This window comes from Anoplopoma fimbria, chromosome 6 (genome assembly GCF_027596085.1).
Source record: "Anoplopoma fimbria isolate UVic2021 breed Golden Eagle Sablefish chromosome 6, Afim_UVic_2022, whole genome shotgun sequence".
NCBI lineage: Eukaryota > Metazoa > Chordata > Actinopteri > Perciformes > Anoplopomatidae > Anoplopoma > Anoplopoma fimbria.
The window spans coordinates 26,194,583-26,222,174 of record NC_072454.1 but is presented as its reverse complement, the minus strand read 5'-3'; the positions used below and the strand labels follow the sequence as shown (position 1 = coordinate 26,222,174).

Below are 27,592 nucleotides of genomic sequence, written 5' to 3'. Positions count from 1 at the left end.
GATGGGTGGGGGTGGGGGTGGGGGAGGGGGGGGTTAGGGTTGCTGTGGAATCTGTGTTGGTTAAAGAGGGAAAAAAACATGTGTGAGTGGAGTGCTGTTCACATCTATGTTCCAATGTCCCTTCATGAGATTGTATTCTTTATAGATTAGATCATTTCAATCCGTACAGTTTGACATTATGGTCCCTTGTTTCAACGATGTTTTTACATTCCATGTACAAATAGAACAGTTTTGCTGTCCTCTGTAGTTTCTGATACACTTAGTTTACTAAAAAACTGTGGTTCTCATTGCTTTGAAATAAAACCTCAGATGTTTTACACCAAGGATCGCCAGTTGTTTTCAAAATGTTACATTTCTCAAAGTAAGTCTCTTGCCGACAATGTGTCTCTCTGTACTTTGGTACCCTGCAAATCACAATGTATATGTTCCATAATGGAAGAATGACACATAGATAGTGAACATATGAGGAAAACGCAGCTCTAGGTGTCACCTAACAGATGGAGCCTGAGCCCCATAACCTTCTGTCAACCATGGAACCTAGAAAGAGAACCGACTACAACTGAAGCAAATCTTTCACACAGATAAGAAAAGGAACAGAGAGAGAGAGAAGAAGGGCTGCATCTCCTGGAGGACGGAGATCCAGATCTAGATCTCTCTGAGAGAGAGAGAGAGGTCAAGGTGAGACCACGAGTCTCTCCCACTGTTGTTGGGATATGAACTGTATTGTGTTCATGTATCAGGTTATTCACTGTGTTGACCGAGCCCTGTGGGGAAACAACCACTTTGGAGCTTGTTTCAACTCAGTACTCGCTCTTTCAGCAGGAAGAACAGTGGATCATTTTCTTGAGCATCACAACTCTTGTGATATGATTTGTTTCACTGGCAACATTTCAATCAGGAGGGACTTCAATAAAATGTAACAATAATTTATAACACATAAGAAATGAATATTGCAAAGTCTTTGGCGATTGGACTCCATGGCGAAGCCGTCTAACAGAGGGGCAGTGATGCTGAGGTCAGACAGGTACTGGTGGTGGTGATGTAGCGAGTTGCTGCATCCGATGATGAATGATGAGCATGACTGTGATGCCGACTGGAGGTGAGTGTGGTGGAGGAGGGTCGCATCTGATCGTGCTCAAATGACAACTGACAGCAGCAGAGAGGAGAACGTTTTTAAAGTTTGACAGCAACGATGTGATTGGTTTAAGGAAACCGTGGCAGACTGTGGTTGGTTAGCTTTAAGTGAAACCCACAATCAGCTGATAGAGTAGTCATGGGGAGAGAGAGAGAGACTGGGATTATGAATGACAAGGAGCGTAAAGATAGTCTTCCTGACTGAACTTCAACTGAACTCTGAAGCTTCATTTGATCCTTTTGGTCTAATAACAATAATAAAGTGTAGAAGAGCTGTACGATTACATGATGTTAGGCAGAAGCTGAACATCTCTGGTCACATGCTCTTTGGGCACTTTAGTGAGCGACTCACTCAAACTCGAGAATGAAAACCTTTTTCTTTACCTGTAGCTTGATCTGTCTGTTATAGCGAGGCAAAGTGCCGCCCCCTGGTGGACAACCATGGGACTTCGTTTTGGATACAGTACATACAGTTGTCAATGGAGAGAGACAAACACTTGTCGATCTCGTTTGAGTGTGCCATGAATCATACGTATGATGTTTTCAATTCAAAAAGTCCAGAAAGTTGCATTTTGTTGTAAAAGTATTGAAGTATAACAGTGAAAAGACTGCGATGCCTGTGTGAAACCTCACGTAACCTCCACGTTGTTGAAATTAGCTAAATATTACGCCATGACAAAATATTGTAGTCGTTTTACTTAAATAAACATGCTGTGTGTTTTTCATAAAGTATATGTTGGATTGTAAGGCCTGAGACAGCTAATCTGCTTTAGATGTAAAGAAGTAAAGAGTGATCGACAAGGTCTACTGAGATCCTGAAGGAGAAGATCATTGACGATTACTTGAGAACAGCAGTTTGGGTGGAGCTGCAAGCTCTGAACGCAGACTGCAAAGATTTAAAAAAAGAAAAAAAAGATTCCTTGTTAGTATATGGTCTGAGAGTTCTTTTGAAAATAACTGATGGTTAAAGACTGGTGGATAATTATCAAGATCTGTTTTTTGAAGAAAGGGTTTAACATCAGCAATCTTCAGATTGTATGAGACAAGTGGACAATAATCAGCATGGGAGGTCCCAGAACAGGCCAGAGATCTCTCAGATGTTTAGCTGGTAGGGTGGTACAAATAACATGTAGTCAATATTTGACTTTGCTTGTATGTTTGTGACAGTTAATAAATATTTTAAACGTTTCCAATCTATATTAACTTGTTCCTCGTTGACACAAACTATCCCATGTGCACGGTGGAGTGAGGAGGTCATCCATGAAACACGACGCACTCTTCTCTGTTCCTCCGTTCAGAGTTGCTCTCAGAGTTTTTAGAGGAAACTCCTTGTGATGAGATCCACCGTGTTAAAAAAAACGACACAAACACCAGAATGAGCACTTTCTTTACATTATATTTATTACATAGTAAAAAGTACATCACCTTTCATTTATATATATATACACATTATATTCATGTCATTTCCTGTTCAAGCAAGACTCAGTACCTGATAAGAGTCCCCTTCATCGAATGAACACACAGCGTACATATGTCTCCTGTTGGTGGCGCTATAAGGCTGTAGTGTCACTAACCAGCTGTACTGAGGAGGAAAAGTCCTTCTCTTCTTTCACAACTCAATAAATAACGTTTCACATCACTGACAGGATCCCAGGGCCACACTGAGCAGATGCTGAGCTGTCCACATCTACACCTTATTCTACGTCACATATTTGGCATTAAACATTTTTTTTTTCAGGGTTCATGTCATTGTACACAAGGCACAATCAGCATGCGAGAACGTCACACGGTTCTATGGAAGCAAACTGCAGCAGCTCGACCCCTCATCGTGAAACGTAACCACGACTATATACATAAGAGGAAATTTTACATTTGACTTTATCTGACTGTATGTGGTCTAATCCCATTCTGGTAAGAAGGCCATTCACCAAAACCTTGATTCTGAGTTTATGTTTTGGATTAAAGGTGCTCAAATGTAATGAGCTAAATTCTGATCTCTGAACGATTCAAGTCAGGTCTTAAAATTATGATCACAAATGATGTCAGAAGTCATAAATAGTGACAAACAAGGGGACAGTTACTGTGTGCTCACCTCACTTGAAGAACTGCTTAAACATCTGTTTTACCTCCCTCTCATTATATGATGCATATGTGTTTCCATGGTTACCAAATTATATTAAACACAGCAAAGAGATCTCAGTAGGAGGAATTAAGAGTAATATAAGTTCATCCCAAAGTCCTGTGGTTAACACCACTAACAATCTGCACCAGAGGTCCACTGACGCGTTCACACCAACCCAAATAAAACATGGAAACACACCAGTGTGTGTGAGTCGGACCAGACAGCTCATGAAAGCGCCCTCAGACCACCAAACGCCGTCTCTAACTAACAAACACAATGAGCCTGAAGGAGGTGGATCAGACCTCCGTTCAGCCACTTCACACGATGTCATTTGATCCGTCTGATCTTGGCAGACCAGATGTTCCAGTCTTATTTTCCTCATTTAGAATTTTAGCTGACTTGACTTTCTAGATCAAATTTGTGGAAAATAATGATATATATATATATATAATTTTGATTTCAATCTTAATTTGTTAACTCTATTATCATGCACTTTAATTATTGGATTACTATTACTACCTATTTCAATGCTATAATTTCAGTAAATATTCAGAAATGATTACATTTAACCATAAGGGGTCAAGTTACTGCTATCATCAGCTTCCATGAACTCTGTGATATGATGAGTCTTGTTACATAAAGGCCCTGGGGATTCATCACGTGTGGACATAAAGTCGATCTGGATCCCTCGCTCTGCTCCATTCAGTGGACTGAGCTACTGCACGCTCCAGTATCTACATTTAGGAATGTTGTAGGTGGGACATCTCGGGTCCCTCTGAGGAGGCCCCTCTCTGTTCAGTGGGAGAGGAACTCATAAGGTGCCACAAATCAAAGCTTGTTTTTAGTTGTTGGGGGCAAAGAGCTCATGCACAATTGAAAAATAAAGAAACAGCTCGGGCCAGTGTCTCTGTCTTTAGCTTCTGTGAGACACAAAGTGACTGGTAAATAAATAAAGTCCTTCTCTGAACAGTTTTCAATCACACAGTGATCCCTCTGAGGGAGCGGTGATAGAACAGCTCTGTTAAGACCTCTGGAACATCCGAGTGAATTCAAAGCTCTGGAAATCCTATTTAATCAACAGCATGCAGCACCGCCAATCCTCATAACTAACTTACTGTCCCTGTCTGACTGAAGTTTATAGATTAATATGAAGCACAGGTGTGTGAGCAAAGCCATGAGGTCAGCCTGGTCTTATCAAGTTCAAAGCTGGGGGGGGGGGACACTTAACCCCAGTTCTGATGTACCAATCATTTATACCACACTTTAAATCATGTTACACATCAGGCTTCAGATTATTATACATACTTTAACCTGATGGTGATCAGATTAGGAATATTCCCACATATGAAAACGGTTTTTTGGGATGAAAGCAGGGCCGTAGCCTGAACAGACGTATAGAACCATGTCCCCAAAGATGGTGGTAGTTTATATGTGTCTCACTACCAGCAGAGCCACACTGACAGTTCCTTCTCACAAGTCTGGTGTGTACATTAAGCCTGATGCGTCTTCTTCATCAATGAGCCACACTACTGCTCTGGATGGTCCTTCATCACCATCAACACACACACTGCAGTTTATTTGGACCCACAGTCAAATAGCCACTAGAGCCCCACACTGGATTCATCTCACTGATTGTTAGCTTTGGGTCTTTTTTTGAGATCTAGAAGACATCGACCCCTGCCTCACATTAAAAAATAAACTGTGATGGGGAAAACTGAATCAGAATTTGTATTTTATTGTATCGGACTAAAATACAAATGATGCATTAAGTTTAAAAAGACTGGACTCAGCCTATAAAATGCTCGCCATGTGTACAACATAAACTCTCTAAAAGGACCCAACTTTACAAAAAACAGTGAGAACAGGACCTCAGCCCTCTCAGTGGAAGCTAAAGCTGCTGTTATCTACAGTTATGGTCAACCCAATTCACCTCAATCAGAGTTTTACTTATAATACTTTTCATAGTATGACTTTATCCTGCATTTTCTGTTCCCGGGTATCTTAACATAATACAGTAATTAGACTGTGAACGAACAATGTTCAGCAGAAAATGTCCCGTGTTTTTTTCCTTGAAAGAAAATGTGGTATAACTGAAGTGGCACATCTATTTTGTCTGCTGGTACATATTACATCATTTAAAGAACCTTGGGACGAGCTCTTGAAGTTGTAGTTGAAGTCTGTGGAATCCAGTTGTTTAAGGGGGGGTGGTCTGCAAAGAGGACAGAGTGGTGTGTGTGTGTGTGTGTGTGTGTGTGTGTGTGTGTGTGTGTGTGTGTGTGTGTGTGTGTGTGTGTGTGTGTGTGTGTGTGTGTGTGTGTGTGTGTGTGTGTTGGGGTGAGAGATGAGCTCTCTTACTTGACCTCGTCAGAAGGACTCGTAACCCTGTGAACGGGAAGCAGAGGTACGGGGGACGTGGCCTCGATGAGGGCGGGGTTCAGGATGATTGGCAGGGACATGGGCGGGACTCCCACCTGCAGGGGGGAGGCGAGGGGCTGCAGGATGAGAGGGGACTGGCTCAGGGGTGAGGGAGCCTGGGCGGGGACGTTGTCAATGGCACGGGGGGGATGGAGGATGGCACCGGAGACGAGCGGTCCGATCCTAGAGAACACAGAGGACAAATAAGAATTGAGCTGAGGAAGTGTTCACTCACTCAGTGCTCCAATGGGACAGTAGAACACCTCTGTACAGCCGCTTACCGTTAGACCTGGGCTCATATTTATTACACTGCTAAAGTTATTTATCACATTTCTTGGTCTCCACCAGACGCAGACGCTTCTCTCTGCTCAAGGCTCGTTTTCTCTTTGTTCCCAGTATTGCCAATATGCCATAATGTCATCCTAATTAATTATGTTAGAGGCTACCACTTTACTTTGATAGATGTTAATAGATATGAGAGATGTTAAAGAAGTCACATGTGAAGAATCTTTAAATATACAAACAGTCTGTCTTCAGGCTTCATGGTGTATCAGAGATTCAAAGAATGAATACACAAACAGTAGCTTGCTCACAAGTGTCCGTCTCTGCCATTAATGCAGACTCTGGTCTGCTCAGTATCGCCCCCCTTAAGTTAAACTACACAGTTTGTGTATCGTATATGTAGAGGAAACAGTGACAGCAGCTCTGAAATATGAACAGTGCTTTCCGATTCAAGTTCAGTGAGAGACTTACAGGTTGATCTTTACATCCACTATGTTTGAAGCTTCCACTGGGATATGTGATCAGAAGAAACGTCCCAAACACAGCAAGTGAACAAACCCAGGCAGAGGGCGGGGTCTCATACACACACCTCCACACACTTGTACTGGGTCACAAGTGATGATTGAGTCTATGTGTTGTTTTTAAGGAAAGTCCTCCTCATTGTGCCGTTATCTCCCGGTCAGCTGAAGCTTTGTCCTTTACATGTTTACCACTGTTAGTAGATAAAACATGCAGCCCTGATGGTGATTTGGGATGAGCCAAACAAACAAACCCACCTGAGCGTGTTCCTGCTCTGAATGTCATGTGGGTAACGTTTAGAGTTTTTCTATTCCTCCCACCACTTGATACAATTATCTGATGAAACACCACATACTGTAGGGGGCTACTACACACAACTGTAACACTATATAACCATAAGGCTCTAAAACACAAGCATGATGGTACTGATCATTATATTCAAGACCAACTACATGATGTCATTTCACATAAACATTTGCAATGGACAGTGAAGTGTGTAGCACAACACTGCTCTACTCACTAGCCCCATAAAGAAACAAACTGATGACACAGTGCGGGGGCTACCATTACACCTGCAGTTGAAGGTCTGACCTCAAGTCAAATGATCTATCTACATAAATATCTTTAGATCCTTATATAGGGGAAACACTGCTTATAATCTCCGGCCATGAAAATGCTTCGATGCACAGACACTGAGAACTGTATCGGCTATGTGCCGCAGGAGTCCCTGATCATTCTGTCGCTGCCATGTGTGTGCATGAACCCGTGGTGGTCACAGAGTGAGTGGTGAGATGTGACTGTGCTGGAAACACTCAATGTTTTACCGTTGGCACCGGCTGCTTGGGGCTCCTGGGGTGATGCTGGCCTGCTGGGGGTCCGTGTCTCTGCAGGGGGAACTGGGACTGGGGAGGGTGGCTGAGCAGGTGACGGAGACACCGGTGGAGATGAAGGCCGGCCTGCAGAGGGTGGCGGCGGCGCAGGCTCTGCCGGAGGACTGGGATCTAAAAGGAAGATGATTCAGGAGAAACACCAGCTTCAAGATCCTTGTTCCACAACAAAACCATAATGCACATGTTGAGCTGTTCACCCTCTACACCCCTGTGTGTCTGCTCTGTACCTGGTATGACCGTCTGTTTGAAGAGCTCCTCCCTCAGGTGAGGCAGGAAGCACACGATCCGTTCCCAGGTTATTTCCCACAGGTCTGAGTATCCTGTCCTGGAGTCAGCGCTGTGGAAGATCCCTGCTGTGTCCATCACCAGCAGCATGTTCTTCAGGGACTCAGGGATGGCCTCCAACTACACATACAGAAACAGAGCAGTCAGTTATTAAGTACCAGACCTGAACCCTGGAAAATATATACTCCTTCTTGTTCCACGTTTGGTGTTCTTTACATTTCTGGATAACCTGAAGGATTACATACTGCAGCCCTGATTCCCATCCTCTGATTACTCAGTGGATACTGAAATGTTTGATGCTTCACACATCAATGTCTAGCTAAATTTACCATATGTATGTTTCATTTTGTTTGATGCCAATCACTGAAATTGAAAAATATTTTCTGATAATTTGCCATATTTAGTTGTTTAAATTCAAACTTGAGAATACTAATGCATAGATGAATATGCAGATTCATATAAATTAAGGAACAAGCAACATCAGTAACATAAGATTTTACATTTTTTCTATTCACATTTATGGGCTGTGACAAAACAGTTTTTATGATTTGAGGGGAACTTTTAACTCAAAATCCATGAGTTTATTGTTTATGCAAAAACGCATTTACAAAGCAGTGCCCAGGTTGTGGAAAAAAAAAAATCACTTTCTAGCCCCTTTTTCTTAGTTCACCTTATATTTAAACTGCAATACATCAGAGGCGGAGAAGAAAGAATGGCTCATAGCTGCATGTGAATGAAGGCATCTGCTATTAGTCTGATATATCAGTTAGCCATAGTCCCATTACAATACTTTATGTTAGCAGTAACACTATTCTCACCAGTAAGTCACTGGATCCTGCGTGCATGTACTTGTCCATGAAATCCAGAATGGTGAGCCAGAGGGCAGCAAAGGTAGGCAGAGACAGCAGAGGAGACAGGTGCTGGAGGAAAACCTGGACCGATGTAAAACAAGCACACAAGATCAGCCACAGCTGCTGCCAGGACATAGCCATAGCCAACATCACACATCACAGCCTTCTTAGATGGTAACAGACATTTCAGGAGTGGTCCCCTTCATTTTCATTACTAAACCTCTGTTTTAGGTAAAACTGATGTTTGTGCTGCTCCATGGTGAGGCTATGAAAAGTTCCTATGAGTTAAAGGACACAAATAACTTTGAAGAGAAATACAAATATTGCTGGGGGATCTCTGCACTTGTGGTGTTCATCAACAACTGTCTAACACTGTTTATTCAAACTGATCATTTAAATGCTTCATTAGCAAACATTTCACCTCAGTCTGCATTTGCTTTTAAATTGTTTCGTTGATTCTTTTTTTGTATTTCTTTTGTATTTATCAAGTGCTGAACATTCTCCACATCATTGTTACTGAGAGCTTGTGCTTGATGATCTATCCAGATTAAATAAAGATTGAATGAAAAAAAGATCATCTCCTTGGTTTCATCATCTTGTTATAGAAATAACTGGAATGTAAAAGACCGTCAGATGCAGCCAAGGAGAATGGACGTGTATTTGATTTAAACAGTCTCAGGCATTTAGTACAACAGCAACTTTCAGCATAAAATAAATAAATAAACGCCACACTATTATTATTATCATAATAAAGTTAGTGTTCTCCTTCATTACTGTTACAACAGGTTAGGTTTATTGTACAAGTAATGTGTTTTATATGTCATTACCCCCTGTTACATGTACATATATCTAAGTTAAGTATATCGAAGTATCATCTTCATCATTTTAATAATAAACCTTTTCTTAAAAGGACATTTGCTTGTATTTGTACATGTTTGTGTATTTCTCCTTCCTTTTTTGGTTTATCAATCCTCTCATGCTCAAATAGATATCTTTATGTATCTTTAATATTGCAACACTGTAAGTTGAGCATTTTTCAATAAAGTGTTCACCACAAAACACAAGGAAACACAAGTACAGCACAGAGCTACAAGAAGAAGGGTATTTACAGAAGCTAACGCTAGCTAAACACTCCCATGAGACTGTGGTGAAATGTGTGACAGCTCATGTGGAAACGTGTGCTGCTAGTTGTTGTGTGTTCTGCAATGTGTATCGTTTAAACCTTTGACAGGAGGGTGCAGGCTCTCATTCTGGTCTCCTCCATACCGCCCACATCTGCTGGGCTTATGTTGTCAAGCAGCTTAGTCAGCAGGGGGAAAAGCACCTGTACACACACACACACACACACACACACACACACACACACACACACACACACACACACACACACACACACACACACACACACACACACACACACACACACACACACACACACACACACACACACACACACACACACACACACACACACACACACACCATCAGGAAGTACAAATGAGCAGAGAGAGGAAAGGGACTGCAGATATATGATTTGGTTTAGAACATCCAACGTGATCAGCACATTTTAATCGACCTGCTCTGTTTAATGAAAGAGCAGATAGAAGATTTGAGAGCAGCAGACATGTAGCCTTCCTTCTTCCTGACCTTATTGAAGCAGGACTCCCACTCGGTGGCGTCCAGTGTCTGCAGATCATGGACCAGCAGCGCCCTCTGGAGGTAGGTGAGGGCCTGCATACGGACCTGACGTCTGGCATCACAGCATAGCCAAGCAATGCCTGGAGTGGGCAACCATAAGACAGACATGAGCCGTAGCATGAGTTACTCTCCACCTTTCATCACTCTCTTGATCTCCTCAGAACCAACTACAAGCATATTGTACACATTTATGGGGCATGAGTCAAGTACATAAACATCATACTAAACATGTTTGAGCCACTAAACATCGTCATCATCATCATCGTCCTGATTTTTTTAAACTCATAAATATCTGTATGTAGTTATGGCAACCAGTGTTGTCGTGTTTGAAAGGTTTGTCCTTCGATTAATGTGGTCTCTTGCTAAAATATTAAGTAATAAGTTTCATGTGATGTGTGGAGCATGTTTCCAGCCAAATCCATTGAGGGATTTCAGTTTTCTGCTATTCTGACCTCTGCAGAAGTTCTTTCATGCAGATTTGTGTAATTGCACATCATCTCTGACAGGCACAATGTAAATTACTTAATAAATGTATTCAAGCTGAGTCATGTTTTCATATTGTCAGTTTTATAATACAGTTCAAATGCACTGCATTGTCCTCTTATTATTAATGTTATTTTATCCACAATAGATGAAAGCTTAAAAACTGAGCATGTCTCAAAAAAGCTCACGTAATAAGCTTCACTAAGCTACATTTTACAGAAGGCTTTACATGGTCCTCCTCCTGTATGTTGTGACAGTGTCTACCTTGCAGCAGAGGGCACCAGCAGCTGGTCCACAGAGTCTGGGAGTCGGCCTCGATCTTCCTTCCTGCAGCCTCCAGGTGGCGCTGCTCTTCTGCCCAGGAGCTGTAGATGCTGGCAGCCCGCGTGTGCAGAGTATGCATCAGGTCCAACAGCTGCACACACCAAAACCAATGTTAACAATAACAGGATGTATGGCTTTATATTGGCAGAAAATGCCCAAATGTCCAGTGAAAGAGAATACCGGATGAGCACTCTAAAATATTTAGATTTTGAGGTTGAAAAAACACATGAAGTCAGTACTCAAGTCCTTAATACATATGTACCTTCAAACTATTTGATACAATCAGTATCAATACTTTATATTATAGACATTAAATGTTGTAGCCGTAACTAGGCGATCCAAACAATTAAGTGTGCAATCTGTATGCATCTAACTGTAAAAAGATGCAGAGCTCCAGATCAATCTTTACTGTTGTCAAAACGTCTGCTAAAGACTCAGGCTCATTATTATGACAGCTGTAAAGAAAGTTCACTATGCAAAACAGGGGGAGGGGCTTAGTGACTTTAAACCAATCATTTTAGAGCTACATGGACTCAAATGCTCGCCTACACTGAATGTGAACATGTGTGGCTGACACAAGATGCTGGGCTCGATTCAGAAGAAGGTAGAAGGGTAAAGAGTGCCATTGTACTTACGTCCTGACTAACCTGTAATGACACCGTGTGGTAGCTGGCCGGGACACCCTCATCCTCCTCCTCGTCGCTGTGGGAACGCGATGGACGCTGATTGGACGCCCGGCTGCCACCCCGCCTCGTTCCACCTCCCCCCTCCTTGTCCCTTCCCCCTGCCTTCTTTCTCATCCGGGACTTGGAGGAGTCGTACTTGTGGCTCTTCTTCTTGTCATGGTTGCGGTAGCCTGAGGAAGCATTCACTTCATCATTTTATGCTACTAGACGTTTGTCATAAAAAGCATACAAATTTGTGAATTATGGCCATAAACGTGTTTTGTGGGATCACAGTGACCTTTGACCACCAAAATCAAATCAGTTCATTGAGACCAGAAAGACGTTTGTGCTAAATTTGAAGAAAAACCCTCCACATGATCCTGAGATATCACGTTCATGAGCCACGTCTGTCGCCAGAGCGGATGTTTTAAAGAAGTTCAAGTGAAGAGTAAGGGCCCCCTCCCCAGATAACAACAGCCCTGGTCATTTGTTCATATGATGGCCCTCCAGTAACAGTGAGAATTATGACAGCTCTCTCTCAGACAAAAAGGTGAAATTAGTGGCAGGCCTGTAAAACATCCTAAAATCTCTTGAGGAGGCTGCTTGAGGTTGAGTGGACAAAGCGTGTGACTTTGGGGCTGGAGTTTCCTCCCATCATTCAACACTGTTTTCGCTTAACTGTGACGACAATTGTTTCCGAAATGTATCAAAGTATTTTAGTTGCCTGACTGATCAAACCCTTGACTTTAGTGGTGGCAGATCACAATGAAAAATGTTGTATTAATCATGGAGGGCGATGATAAATGATAATAAAAATGATAAAATTATGATAATTATATATGTTAGTTGGGAGGTTGAATGTTGTGATGAAGGAGGAGAACCCTCTTTTAATCAATGCCCTGTTGTAAACTGTTTTGGTGTGAGGGTGTAATTGGAGGGGAGAAAATAAACGGTTATCCCATGACTGTTTGGAGAGTTCCAATATGCAGGTCGAAGTATAGACTTCACTTTTGGACTGACTGAAGCACTGAGAAAGACTCACTAAAGACAAACATCAAAACTAAAACATGTTCACTACACCCCATTTTAAGCCGTTGGCCACGCCCCTCTGTTATGTGGTACGGCCGTTATCAAGCCAAAAAAACTCGTCATAAAAAAATCATGCCGATGATGGCTCCATCCTCAAAACAACCACAGAGCTTTAGGCCATTTCCAAAACTTCCCATTTATCTGAAAACCACCTTCAACAAAACGATATGAAGTCAGACCACAGAGGCTCAAAGGAGTAATGGCAGGTTTTCCACTTTCTATTAGTATCTCGTAGAGATTAGCGCCATGCCTCAGCCCAACGCTTTGATCGACCCATCGCTTTTGTTCGTCTGTATAAAGCTCTGTTGACGCCATGTATCCAATGGCCTGAAGCACTAATGTAGCAGGAAATGAATAGGACATCAGTTATGCCAAAGCACAAGTCCACCGCTGCCATTTCTCAAGCTTAACCCCTGTCATTGTGTAAATCACACACAGCAGGGGGCATGAATGGAAAAAAGGGGAGGAGGAGGTATTGGGGGCAGATGAACAGGAGGTTAAAGGAGAGGGAGTGGAAAGAGAATGTAGGGCAGGACACGGAGGGGCAGACTCAAGACACAGGAGCATTTTTAACTTGTTTATCTCTGCAGTGTTTCATAACAACAACATAGAAAATAGGAGCTTTTTAGGGATCAGAGAGATGATTGAGACTGATTTGGTTTATGCCTTATGGTTATGACTTATGGTTTATGACTTGAATACTACTTAATTCAAAGTGTATGCACAGAGATGGAAAATAACAGTCCTGAAAAGTAAAAGGATGCTTTGGGTCGCAGCTATGCATGAAGAGCACATGTGGAGTTCTCATTATATCTAGATTTCTTAAAATAGCTCCTATCAAATTTGAAATGTATTTCAATATCTCACCTCCGTTGAGGCTGGCCTCCACAAACACTCGTATGGCTCTGACACACAGCTCAAAGTTGTCAGGGGTGACGTGGGCGGCATCACGGACGATGAACGAGAGCGTCTCTACACACTTGATGAGAGACTTGGTGTCGTGCTGGCCCAGGTCCTGACCCAGCGTCAGACTGTACTGGTTGACCAGTGGATGATTCAACTGAGCTTTAGAGTTTACTGGAGGGGTCTTACTCATCTCCAGGTCCTCTTTCCCAACCTGGAAAGAAGAACACACAAATATGCATCAGAGTTTGATCAAACAACTATACAAAAAACATGTTTCAGTGCTGTGCATGTACAATATACAGTACGTCTCACTGCTCCTCATTCAGGTATTCTGTTAGTGTGTGTGTGTGTGTGTGTGTGTGTGTGTGTGTGTGTGTGTGTGCTGTGTGTGCTGACCACGAGCCATCCACTGCTTGCTACATCCACATCCGTTATGGAGCGAGGGATCCTGGTCTTGCTGTGCTCAGTGTAGATCCCTGAGTCAGACGTGTAGCCCCGGTCTGAGTTCACTTCACTGACATGATGAGATGGCAGCTCGCTATCTGACTGGGCTCCTGGAGACACAGAGTACACAATTATATTTTCATTTTCTCGACTGCTTGACACAGAAAGGTGGTTCTGTTCTGGAGAACCGGTAGGAAGAGGAATAAGACCTTCACATCACTGTCCCAGGTGTTGTCTCAGTCATTAATCAACGCTGTGTGTGTGTGTGTGTGTGTGTGTGTGTGTGTGTGTGTGTGTGTGTGTGTGTGTGTGTGTGTGTGTGTGTGTGTGTGTAGAGACTGCATGTCTGTTTTTAAAAATGACACTACTTTCTGTTTTGTGAATACTCGACAGCTTTTATGAGTTCAAAAATAACTTTGGGATAATAAGCAACCAATTGTAACTCAAACATTTCAAAGGAAATATGTGAATGCATAGGAGGCATTCCTTGTAAAATATTAACCGTAATGCATTAGCATACAATAGGAACGTAGGGACCACACACTTTTTGTATTTCCACATTTCAATATCAAGAATGTATTACCACCATTACACTGATTGAACTGCAGAGAGTCTCTGGGAAATATATGGATTTTTATACTTTATCTATTCTAACTGTTCAATTGTATTTTTTGTGGACTTTATTATCTTTCCTACAGTGCTAGGAATACAGTGCTGGTGGGGGTTAGTAAGTTCATTATTTGTTGGCTTGAAAGTAGTCCAATATAAACTGTGCAATGTAAACTTTCTACAGGAAAATTTGAAGAACGTCCTTAGATATGTTGTTTACAAGAACAGGACGGACGTAATTGTTAAATGGTACTACATGTCATTCACACCCATTCCTACACTAATCACAGGCTACCATGCAAGGTGCCACCTGACCATCAGGAGTAAGTTATAAGTCATACACAATTATACACTGCAGCCCAATGGATCAATTTGCCCAAGGACACAACCACATGGTCAAGTGGAGGCAGGGATCAAATCGACGATCCTCTGATTGACGGACGACCCGTTCTACCACTGAGCCACAGTCTTCAGTGTTTAACCTGATGATGTGGAGAGAAATACTTCACCTGTGTCATTGTCAGTAGTGGTGGAGGTGAGCTGGAATGAGGCGGGAGGTTTCACTCCGGCTCCGATGCACTCCAGCAAGGAGAAGAGTGTGAACCAGTCGTTTGTGCTGTGGATGTTGGCTGCATTAGTCTTCAGCAGCTCATGGAGGCCAAAGGCCACCTCCCTACTGACCCGGGACAACACGGGAGGTTTCATCATCAGCAGGAGGCGCAGTGAGAGGAGAACCTTCGGGGTGTTCACATGGAGAGAGAAGATCAGGGCTGGAATATATCATTTTCCTTTACAGTTCTTTCCTTTTAGCTCACAAACATTACAAATACTCTCCTAAGTGAAAAAGTAATTTGATAAATCAATCTAAAATATGCATGTAAAAAGTGGAATAGCAACCCCACTATTATGACTTTAATAATAACCATTTTGTAAACATTCAGTGAACTTTACTTCCGTATAGTATCAAGATTTCAAACAGTTTTACATAGAAACACTACAAAACAGTGTTGAGACGCAAAGCTGATTTTTTAATTAGATGATGGGTTTAAATGTAGGTCACCCTCCTAATATGAGGTCAGGTCAGAGCTAGATTACCTGCTTATCAGCACACATCTCACACAGTCTTTGTTCAGACACAATGGAGCAGTTTTCATGATATCAGTGCTCAGACAGTGTTCTATTTGGAACAGTAAGGCGGATACAAAACATCAACACCTGGATTATCTGGTGCAATCCAGTGCAATGAGTATGAAAACCTCACTATATCATACTGTTGGTCATCAACGTTATCATGACAACACAACTCACCCTTATGGTCAGTGATCCCCTGACTTAATGACTGAGAGTAACATTAGCTTAATGACCCTGGTGACAACCCCACCCCGAAAAATCTGACTGTGTCTTTTTAAGGTTTGTATCGTCATTGATGTAATCCTGTTAGAAGAAAAGGCTGCCGTATTGCATATTTGTCTTACTGTCAACAAATCCCATCAAAAGACCAAAACCAGCAGCGTCTCAGCCCTTCTCCCTCCTCTCCAGCTCAGGGGAATGCACGCTTGACTTTGTTTGTGCATATTTGGCTGCACGAGTCCCAGTCTTCCATTATGTCTAGCTCACACTACACAACTTCAGCCCTGATGTTCCTCCCGCGGACAGTGTTTGGAGCCCCAGATCAGAGCCCCAGATATGTGTCAACTATTCACTGTCTTGAGCCATAAATAAAGACAACTAAAATAAATCCAAACTGAGTAGTGTGAACACCTCAATGACCTCAAGTCTCCCCATTACAAGACAGTAAGTTGTAACGTGAGAACAGTCCAAACACACTTTGGAAGTTGTGTTGTGTGAACTGGCTTTACTCAGAACTGCTCTGTCCTAAGAGTCACTCATTGGCTAGCTTATTGAACATCATGCTCCATTTTGTTGACAGAAGGTCAATGTCAGGTTCTCCAAAGAAGCTTTGTTTATACTCTTGCTTGGTGCCGTAGCGCGAGCCTCCGCAGACAGCACCCACGCTCCGAGTATGTACGGAGGTGTGTATACTCTCTGTGCTGTTCGCTTTACTTTATTGCCGTTATTTTTCAAAACACCAGAGGGCAAACACACAAAATGACCTGTGAAGAATCAACGAGACAACCAGTGTTACTCATAGATTTGCCCTTAGCCTGTAGGTGTAACTGGCAAAACGAAATAAACCAACCTCCACAATGACAAGGAGGGATTGTTAATAACTGTAAACTCATACCTCATATTCATGGACTACTTTATTGCCTCAAATATCGCATGCATTATATTATGAAGAAATAAAGGTTGAACATCCTGTAAACTATTTGATTTGGCTGCAAAAGATTTTTTTTTAACACCTCCTTTTTCGAAAGCAATTGGCCTTCTTTGTATGTAAATAGACACGTAAACAGAAGTGCACAACCCAGCACTGTGACCACTTGTTGGTCCTTCCCACCCCACGCAACGCCATGATGACCTCATTTTCTAGCACGTGCGCCTCGTGCCAGCTTCACTATGGTTAGCATAAACTAAGCTGGAGAGGGCTATGACAGAGCAGTTGTCCTGACCAATAGCAGAGCAGGAGGTGGGCACACATCAACATACATGCTTGCTCAAAAAGTCTGAGCATTGAAATAAAGCATTGTCTATTCTGCAGCATTTTGACATAAATGTGTTTGGGAAATAATAAGACAATAGATCAAATACGCTGAATTAGTCATGAATCAAAGCCAGACCAGAGTCGGTGCCTGATTTAGACCTAAAAGATGGATTCAAAGCAGACTGAAAGTCAGAGCGCTGGCCGAGATCAACAAAACCCATCTGTGGACCAACACAGTCAGCTGTTTGGGTGTAAGCTGACCCTTCACTCTGACCACAGTGACAGTCTGCTGACCTGAGATGATTATCTCAGTCAGTAACATCACACCAACTCTGCTGCAGTGTTTGAGTCCAGGTACATGTGTGTGTTTGTGTGCATGTTTGGTTTACCTGAGAGCTGATGTCTTCTCGTCGTAGCAGGCGGATTGCAAGCCGAAGAAGTCCCACCACAGCCCTCTCCACCAGGAAGCAGCTTTCGTTGGGGTGGACACAAAGATGGCAGAGATGGTCTCGCACCATCTGCCACACACACGACACGCGGTCTCTACACACACACACACACACACACACACACACACACACACACACACACACACACACACACACACACACACACACACACACACACGCACACGCACACACACACACACAGCCGATTAATGACTCAGACACCACCTGGGACAGTGCTGTGAAGGTCTTATTCCTCTTCCTACCGGTTCTCCAGAATGATACGCAGCAACATCTCCAAGCAGAAGGCAGCATCCTCTTCATCGTAGGTCTCTTCATCTGGGGTGACTGATATCAGAGCCTGGATAAGAGAATCTGGTTTGCTTCTGTGGTCTTTATGACTTTATGACCAGGCTGTAAATGCCATGTATCCATACTAGGCTGAACTAAAATGTATTCACAGCAAGACAAGAGCTACACATGTTGAAAGAAATGTTGGTAAGAATTGATAAAAACCTTCATTAGCTCCTGTAGAGACTCCAGCTGGAGAAATTTACTCTCTGTAATCAGCTTCTCTGGGTCACATTGCTAGAAGGAGAAACAGAGAAATATCAGTGATGTTGACAGAATTTTATACAGGGGACACTTTTGTCATTGTACAATTGATGCTGTCATTAAACCAAATGATATGACAAATACATCTTTAATTATATTTCACTCCTCCCCCACTTTGTAATATTGCCACACGGACACACACGGGCAATACACATTTCCTAGTCTCACCTTTTTATCATCTACATTAAGGATCCAGCACCTAGTCTTCTCTGTCTAACCGGGAGTTGTGCACGTTGTGTTTTCATTTTTTTATTAAACATCATTAGTCTGAACCTCAGATAGTGTCAAGTGTTTCCTGAGTAGTACCTTTATGCAGAGGATGGCAGCCTGCTTGGCCTCCTGGTTTTCCGTGGACGGTCCTCTGAGTCCTGACTGCTCGGCTCCACTCAGCGTCAACCAGTTAACAAAACTCAACACCGCCGACTCTCCTCTGACGGGCAACATAGGAGACAGTTAACTTTTATTCTTGGCCCTTTCGGTCAGGATTGTTTTATGAAATTCAATTTCCTTATTATATAAAGTTGGTCTCTTATGCTAGGAATTAAAGACTATTTTATAAAAATAAAACATGACTGGAGTGATGACACAAACACAAAGCACTGTAGCTTTAGCTGAAAAAATATTCTCTTATACCTTGACATCATTTTCCCATTAGCTTCTAATGTTAACATAAGATGGCAGATGAGATGTGCACATACCGATTTGAAGGCGTTTCCTCTCTTTGAAGAGAAATCTTCCCATTTGGCTCCACAAAATCCTCCACCTGAGGCAACAAGCATAGTGTTTGATCACTGAACAGTAGATGGCAGCAGAACATGTAGGATGCAGTCTCTTTCTACAAGCCGCAGTATCTGCAGAGTTATCACAAAGCACTGACAGAGTGGAAAGAGTGTTTAGAGTTTCCCAGTCCTGACCTCCACCATGGCTTTGGGCAAGAGCTCGGCTCTGAACAGCTGTAGCATGGAGTCCATGATGTTCTTCCAGCCCTCCCTCAGGATGTTGCCGTGCCGATGGGCGAGGTCAAACACCGTCTTGGCTGCTGTCTGTGCTTTATTATTGCTGCCAAACACTGTTGGAAGGTTTTCCACTGACTGCACAGGAAGAGGACACAAATACTGTCTTCATAAGTATACTATTACTTAACTGCTTTAGTTACAGGAGAGTTTTTTTTCCACACACCACATCATTACTTTCAATCATTTACAGTAAGTGTTAGATGAATAGGTCCTATTTATTGTACCAGGAGGACATGAAGTCTTTATTGCCATTATCAATACGTATGTGTCATGTATGTATGTATGTATGTATGTGTGCGTGTGTGTGTGTATTTGTCACGGTAAACTAGCATTTCAACAGCAGCACTTGCCTTCTACAGCTGAAAGATGTTTGGTTGCAACAGCATATGACCAGCTGAATAAAAAGGGACTGATTCTTAATTACATGCAACATTTTATATAATTTGATGAATTCAATCAAATTAAAAGAATATGCAAAATTCTCTGTTGCAGTTTAAGTACATATTTCTATTTTAATATAACAAAAGAAAAAAAAGGAATATGAGCTTGTAAGAGTAAGGAGGGATTTTTTCAAATACACACACATATCTACATATGTGTGTGTATTTGCAACCTGCGTGAAAAAAAAAGAAATTAAAGAAAAATAAGAGAAAGGATGTTTATCACTGCTTTTTCAAAATCTTGTCTGTGTTTTTGAGCCACATTAAGTACAGAAATGTACAGAAATTAAAGACAACATATCAGGATGTCACTGTTCTAAGCTCAAGTTATAATCAAATCATTTCATTATTTACTAATGTCTCTTTGGAGTTCAGGATAGGATCCTGTCTTAAAATGATATTTCACTGACCTATGTTTCCATTTGAAAAATGTCAGCTTTAACTGCAACCTGAAGTTTGATGTCCACATTAAATACTGGTAAAACAACCTGGACCACATTAGCACAACATGCTGTTGCTTTTACTGAGAGGGCCTCACCTCACTACTCAGAGTGGTGAACTTGCAGAGGGAGATGATCAAATTGTCAAAAACATCACTGAAGCCATAGTGAGCTGCTATCATGGCGCACTTCCTGCAACGACAGAAACACATATGACTACACTGTTAAACACAGGACACCTAAAACAGCCAATAACATATTGCCTCAGACATATAAGGCGCTGGCCTGTAATTTGCAACTTTAGGTTCAGTGCATTGTCCAAGCACACTTGGATGTGTGGGCAGGAGGAGCCAGGGATCAAATCGCTCTACCTTCTGAAGTCCTTATTCAAAGTATCTTCCTGCTCCACCACTTCAGCATGAAGACTGTTTTCAACTCATATACCTGAAGCCAGTGATGGCCTTCTGGATGATGTTGTCGTCCAGGCTCTTGTCAAAGACGTAGGAAAGGGCGGCGATGGTGGGGCCCCAAGTCATGGTGAACAAGTCGTGGTCGTAGCTGCCGGGTGGCACGTGGAGGAAAACACCTTCGGGTGTGGCTCCGCGGTGTAGCACCACGCTCCACACATAGTTCTCCTTCACTAACCCTGACTGCTCATCTGGCATCACAATCTCCTCATTCCTACAGAGGAAACACATCTCAGCTGTAACACCATCTCACTCATGTCAGGTTATGAATTAAGGCTGGAAGAACCTTTCACATTCAGCAATATTCACATGATTGTCGTAAAGGAAATCCGTTGGCTTAATAACGGCAAAAGTCTAAAGTTGGAACAACCTGATCAAAGAATATCTAACTCCAGCTTTTATTGTTTGACATTAGAGCTGGAAAAACTTGACAATTAATGGATTTGCAAAAAAATTATCTGCAAAATTGCAATAATCCAGCAATCATTTGTTCAACAAAAATGAATTACATACTCATTTCCAGATTCACCAATGATAAGATTTGATATGAATATATAGGGTTTTACAGTGCGTCCCTACTTTACATACATACATTCAATTGTGTGATGGCAGCTTACTTGATAGCATTGTAGATATCCTCCAACATGTCCTGGTCAAAGTCTTTATTTCCATTTACTCCCTTCAGATTTTTCTTGAATTGCTGTTTAAAGGGGGGAAAAAAAACAGTGCAGTTAGCTATGGAATAATCTGCCTTATTTCTCGGGCAGACCTTTATTCAAACACCTGACATGATTCTGGGAGACAAATGGTCATGTCTCCACCATCAACGTGTCAGTCAATGCATCTCAACACGGGAGCTTAGCTCAGACACCCAAGCCTCTGGCATTCAGTGCTTCGTTAACTGAGCATCCAGCAACCAACAATTAAAGGGCTTTGTGTGGAAACACACTCGCTGTGTGTTACTTAATATGCTTTAGCTGCAGCGCTAGGAAAACAGGGATTAGATCCAAGAGCCTCCTGTAAATAAACAGAACCACCCTGTGATGACAGACGACCTCAAGGCTCCGCTTTATGCCTTGACGAGACGGGGTTTGTCCTGCTGGCAGGTAAGAGGAGAGGAAACAGGAGCTCCTCTGCAGGGACGCAGAGAAATAAACACCGGCAGAGAGAGAGCCACAGACAGCAGGAGGCCAACGAGGATCAGAGCTCTATCATCTATTTCTATCCGTCATGCTCATACAGTACCAGGGACTCACACTGTCTCACACTCGCACATATAGTCACTCACTTTCGGAGCAGCTCCTGGAGCAGCTGCTGGTACACACAGGCTGCAAAAACCCAGCAGCGTGCTGCATTTTATTGACTAATTGAAGATTATAGACTGACCTCACCTGTACCTCACTGAACACATGTCATCTCATTGTCAGATCCTTGGAAATAGGATCTGATTTACACAGTGATGCTGGGCATAGTTTCCCCATTTCAAAAATAACCCCACTGCCGACACATGCTCTGTTGAATACTACGCATTGCGAGCTGCTAAGTAACTGCATTGCTTGGCGCCACTTTTATTGGCCCTCACCAAACTATTGTGTGGAAGCCTCTGCCTGTTGTCTGAGCCTGGAGGTCAATGAGCCTTCTTCATCAAACCACAACTGACCCTTCAGGAATGTGTAGGGGTCATTTAAACACCACGCAACACCAGCTGTATGATGAAGAATGACTCCCCTCAAGAAAGAGCCTTTCTACAAAGTAAGTGTGCATAAAAAAAGCGAGACGGAGAGAGCAAAGCAAGTGCCTGCTAGTGTTGGTCAGTGAGAGTGGCCCACCCACAAACTGATCACGGGTTGCCCCAGAGGCTCTGTTTAGTCTTCAGTCGCTGTCAATCAAAGACAGAGAAAACAGAGACAGCAGATGAAGGGAGAGACAGAGAAGGGAGAGACAGAGAAGGGAGAGACAGAGAAGGGAGAGACAGAGAAGGGACCTCCCCCCTGCCTGTTTACAATGAGTTCTCCTCTCAGACAGAAAACCACTGCCTACAGCTGTTGGCTTTCTGAGCAGAGGAATGTCATACCATCAGACACAGATGCATGCCAAGTGACAGAAAAATACATATATGAATACAACACAGCTTTGATTCATCTAAGGCTTAGTTAATCCTCGCCGTAGTAAAGCCGGCGCGATGCACGCCCCCCAGAACATGACATAATCATGGCCAGAGACTCGTTGTCTTTTTGAATCTTCACAGTTTATTTTGTTCGTTTGCCCTCTAGAGTTTTGGAGAATAATGCAGCCCACAGCGCATACAGTATAAACGCCTCCATGCATGCTCAGTGCTCGGGTGCCATCTGCAGAGGCTCGCTCTACGGCGCCAAGCGCGAGTAAGTACAAAGCTCTAGTGTCATTCAAGTTTTAATGCTGATGCAGTTTTGACAGGAACAAAAAGTCCTCCTGGACACCTCAATCATGAGCGACACTTATCTATTAGGATAGAAAACAACTCTAGCCCGGTCTCTATCTTACACCACAAGTATTTCTAGTTGACCTATTCCTCAAAGTTCTGACTATATTTCTCAATAATTACTTTTCGAATGACTTTTCACAGCTCCACCATCACTACCATGTTCTTACGTCTGTGTGCCTTCAACCTGGTTAGGACACCATCAAACACACAAACATTTTCTCATTCTCCCTGAGGGACTTGAGACTGGCCGTTTATTTGTACAAAAGTTTTGGAAGAAGCATCTCTTAAAGTTGGACTGCAACAAAATGAAATGGAGGAGAATGGAATGTCATTTGTGCTGCTCAAAGCACAAAAAACCCCGTAATTTTCAAGAAGCAATGTCAAAGTAGAAAGGCCTTCTGCAGAAACCTCTGTGTGTGTGTGTGTGTGTGTGTGTGTGTGTGTGTGTGTGTGTGTGTGTGTGTGTGTGTGTGTGTGTGTGTGTGTGTGTGTGTGTGTGTGTGTGTGTGTGTGTGTGTGCGTGAGAGAGAGATCACTCACCTCTATAGTCATGGGGATATTCTGCTTGCGGACATTGTGGTTATGCTGGTCAGTATTGAGCATTATGACAGCGTAGGCCAAGGCGAAGCCTGCATCGTTGGTCATGAAGGGAGAGCCGTTCACTTTCTGCAAACACACACATACAGTACACACAAGAGAACACAGGATAAACAGCAGGCTACATCATCACATGTGTCAACCAAACACCAACAGAGAGACTGTTTCCCTGTCTATTACTTCAGGACAGGTGACTTTGTTTCCAGACTGAATCTCGCCTTGCACATGCTGCTGACATGATCACAGTGAGACCACAGAGTGGAAAAGTCATTTACGGAGTCACTGCCTAAAATTACTCATCAACTCTCGCAAGGCCACTATTTGTGTGGATGTGGTCAGCCTAAGAAAAGGACATTACTAGAAATAGTTTCCAAGTCACATGGCTCCTTCTGCTATTTTCAGAAGTCACATGTCCCCCTGCGGAGATGGCCGATCATTGTGTATATGTGTGTCTGTGTTAACACTTATGTCATCCTCCCATTATAACCCACAGGGTCAATCAAGTGTCATGGTTTCATATTCATAGTTTCACCACCTTTACACATCTGGAATTATCTGATGAAGGAGAAGCCCATTTGTGAACGTACTGTTTGTTGTCCTGAGCATGTGATAATGGAATTAGGAAAAGCAGCAAAGTAAGGCTCCCTTTAAAGCAGGCCACCCAAGATTTTGTTACCTCACTGAATGTGTTAATGGCTCATTGATGTCAAGTTTGCAAAAGTGAACTACAAAAGGCTACATCTAAGATACTATTAGCTTAAGCCAGAGCTGTGAAAAGACCATTAATGCTACATGCTGTCTTTTGGTTGTATCAGTGGTAAGGAGCACAAATAGGACCAAAACAGGTCGCTATGTCAAATCAGTACAGCAGGAAAACAGCGACTACCGTGTACATCACACTAATCCACAAAAAACTGGGAATAATTTATATATACCCAGACCCAGACCCTTCGCTCCAATCTCAGACACAGCAGCAACCTGACCGGGGAAAGAGACCTCTACATACAAAATCTAAATAAGCCATGAGCCTATAGAACATGCATCTTAACTAACAGGTCTCTTAGCTGGTCACTTGCATTTTTATATCATATTTGATGTTTATGTGGATTTTAAAATCCATTGAGTGTTTTCATTGGGCTTTATTGTTTACTTGTCTCTGTTCAATGTGATCAAATGTGTTTTTATAGAAATGCTGTGGTCTTATTTGTATGAAGCACTGGACCAAACGGATTTCGGGATGATAAAGCTGATTTGATTCTGAATATCCACTGTCAGATAAACAGTGACTTATTTCACTGCATATCTTTGGGTTTGGTCGTTCCACGTCAAAAGTCATAGTGAATTGGTTGTTTCTCTAGTCACATCCTGACTGGGTAGATCACCCATCAAAAGGAAGATTGACAGGTGAACAAAATATATTTATTCATGTTTTGTTATGGCATTATGATTAGGACTGATAATGAGTGTGTTTGTGCAAGAGCTATCACTGGCTTTATTTCCAGACTTTGCTAATTTCCACAATCCTTATGTGCAGATGATGAAGTTGTGCTGGATTAGGAAGAGTGTGTGACAGTTACCATGGTGACTCCAGTGAGCTCTGATAGTTGCATCAGATAGCTGTTTTCAGTTTGTCTGTATACACTACGCTGTATCTTTTAACAATTAATAAATCAATAAAGTCGTGGTCGCCTGAGTAATTTTCCTCCCCAAAAATTTAAATCATACTTGATGATCTATGAAAACTATTGACACTCTGTTCTGCAATTCTTTAACGCTGTATAACGTTATCTTACAGTTATTTCATCAGTTGGACGCTCTCCTCTACGCTGAAGGGGAGCAGACGGAGCTGATGAAATATTAAGTTTGAGATGGTTAGTTATAGCTCACTAATGCAAGCGCAACTAACACATTCCTGGTTTGAATGTTTATGATAAAGAGTATCTATATGATCTGAAGTAAAATTAATTGTTGAGAGGCATCATTATACCTGTAATGATGCCTCTCACGTTTCTACAGTCTGGCTTCAGTTCACCACCTAAATGTTCGTACACATGGGTCAGAGATTCAGTTGTGACAGTCTCCCGTCAAGTTTGTTTTTACAGATCACAACTTTTGTGTGGGAAGTGGCGTATGCCTCTTTCAGCTGTAGCTTTGTGCATACGCAACAATGATTAATGAGACCTCTGATCCATTCTCAGTTCACCTTTGTAGAGACTTGAGTCAGAAGTATAACAGTCAGGTCCACAGCTCTGGAAAGTTGTGCCAAGAACCTTGTCCTCTAACAATCTGTACGTGCTGATAGATTATAATAAAGACTTAGAATAAAGTTGAGCAAATGTGCCTTACATGCCAGTTGTCGGTGAATGTTTCCAGGAGTCTCTGGATGACAGGAGCCTCTCCTGGGAGTCTGAAGGCCTCCAGGTAGAGCCGCAGGGCCTCGTCGATACGAAGCCCCTGGAAGCCAAATGTGCTGCCAAAATAGATCCACATTACCAAAACAGGCTAACGTCTTTTAGAACTTTATGAACATCACACAGTCCCTTGTTTGATGGAAACCGAAACCTCTACACCCGTAATACCAGATTATAAAATCACTCTCAAATGATAAACAAATGAAAGTTCTGGAAGTTCACCATACTTGACAAAGCTGTCCAGGAGCTCCATGTTCTTGCGATCGCTGACGTACTCGCCGATCATCTTTTTGTCCAGTCGGGGGTTTTCTCTGAGCCACTGGGCCACCTGGTTGTTGTCTAAAGGGCTGCTCAGCAGGCCTTTGTCCTGCAGAAACTGGATCCCCTTCTTGGGCTTCTGGTTAAACTGCTCTGTGCCTGTGATCAGCAGCTGGAAACACGATAAAAAGAGGCGGTTTAAAAGGCGTAGTAACAGAGTTTATAACTGGTTGTTGATCTGAAAAATCTGAATCATTCAATATTGCTCACCTTCTTCTTCGTTCTAATGTCCATCAACTCTTGGGAATCGGGTAAACATGATGAGAAACGGTGAGGCTTTTTCAAGGCTCTGTTCTCAGCTGGATGGAAAAATATTAACATTTAAATTTGCTTCCATTTCAATGATAAGGAAGACATTAAAGTAAAACTGTGCATAAGATCAAAGTCTCACCAGAGTCATTGTCCCCTTGATCCTGTCTTCCCAGTCTCATCTTCTCTGCCATCAGATGTCCACTGGTCGGTGGACACACTGGTGCATCCTCAGCTGGTGGAAGATCATCGGTGCTGTCAAGTCTATTAAAATCTGTAGACAAAAACAAAATACGTTCTTTTCGATTTAGTATTAATCATTAATATTAGAAATAAATAGTAATGTGTATAGAACAGATTTGTGCAGGCGCGTGTATACCAGCTGTAGTGTCTGTTCCGTTTGTGGTGGTAGCTTCTCCATCTGCCAGCAGTGTTTCTGACTGGTCTTGTTGAGCAGTGCTTGTGAGCACCTTGGCCTGGCAGTGGGCTTCCGTGCTGTCGATCACTGTGAGCAGAGCCTCCAGTGATAAGAGGTGGGTGGTGTAGAGCTGCCCCGACACTGGAAACGCATTCTGATGGCAAAAAAGGACTTTTTAAGACCTTTTAAATGACACATAAAAATGCAATTCAGAGTCTTTTGCAAGTCATACTGGTCAAAGAACAAGAAAACAGATAGAAAGTTAAATAAAAAGTTAATAAGTTTTTCTAAAGGGTCTGATGGAGCTGACCGAAAAATAAACCACATAAAAAAAAGACTCAAACAGCCTACAGCACTCACAATCCACTGTTCTCAGCTGATTCCATATCA

At 42.5% G+C, this 27,592-nt stretch overlaps 1 protein-coding gene across 1 annotated transcript in view; it reads right to left on the bottom strand.

Annotated features, from left to right (window-relative positions):
- Window positions 1-2,522: 2,522 nt before the first annotated feature.
- Window positions 2,523-27,592, bottom strand: part of gbf1 (golgi brefeldin A resistant guanine nucleotide exchange factor 1) — an 84,944-nt gene continuing 59,874 nt past the window's right edge. Inside the window, 27 exon segments of the mRNA XM_054599626.1 lie at window positions 2,523-5,798; window positions 5,801-5,854; window positions 7,297-7,473; window positions 7,590-7,767; window positions 8,466-8,579; window positions 9,721-9,822; window positions 10,146-10,276; window positions 10,944-11,094; window positions 11,639-11,859; window positions 13,625-13,874; window positions 14,060-14,217; window positions 15,226-15,451; window positions 17,711-17,864; window positions 18,034-18,128; window positions 18,284-18,355; window positions 18,689-18,812; window positions 19,081-19,145; window positions 19,297-19,473; window positions 20,377-20,470; window positions 20,723-20,959; window positions 21,363-21,445; window positions 23,750-23,875; window positions 26,153-26,276; window positions 26,445-26,647; window positions 26,746-26,834; window positions 26,927-27,058; window positions 27,164-27,356. Coding sequence (XP_054455601.1) covers window positions 5,608-5,798; window positions 5,801-5,854; window positions 7,297-7,473; window positions 7,590-7,767; window positions 8,466-8,579; window positions 9,721-9,822; window positions 10,146-10,276; window positions 10,944-11,094; window positions 11,639-11,859; window positions 13,625-13,874; window positions 14,060-14,217; window positions 15,226-15,451; window positions 17,711-17,864; window positions 18,034-18,128; window positions 18,284-18,355; window positions 18,689-18,812; window positions 19,081-19,145; window positions 19,297-19,473; window positions 20,377-20,470; window positions 20,723-20,959; window positions 21,363-21,445; window positions 23,750-23,875; window positions 26,153-26,276; window positions 26,445-26,647; window positions 26,746-26,834; window positions 26,927-27,058; window positions 27,164-27,356 — 3,921 coding nt within the window. The 3' untranslated portion in view covers window positions 2,523-5,607.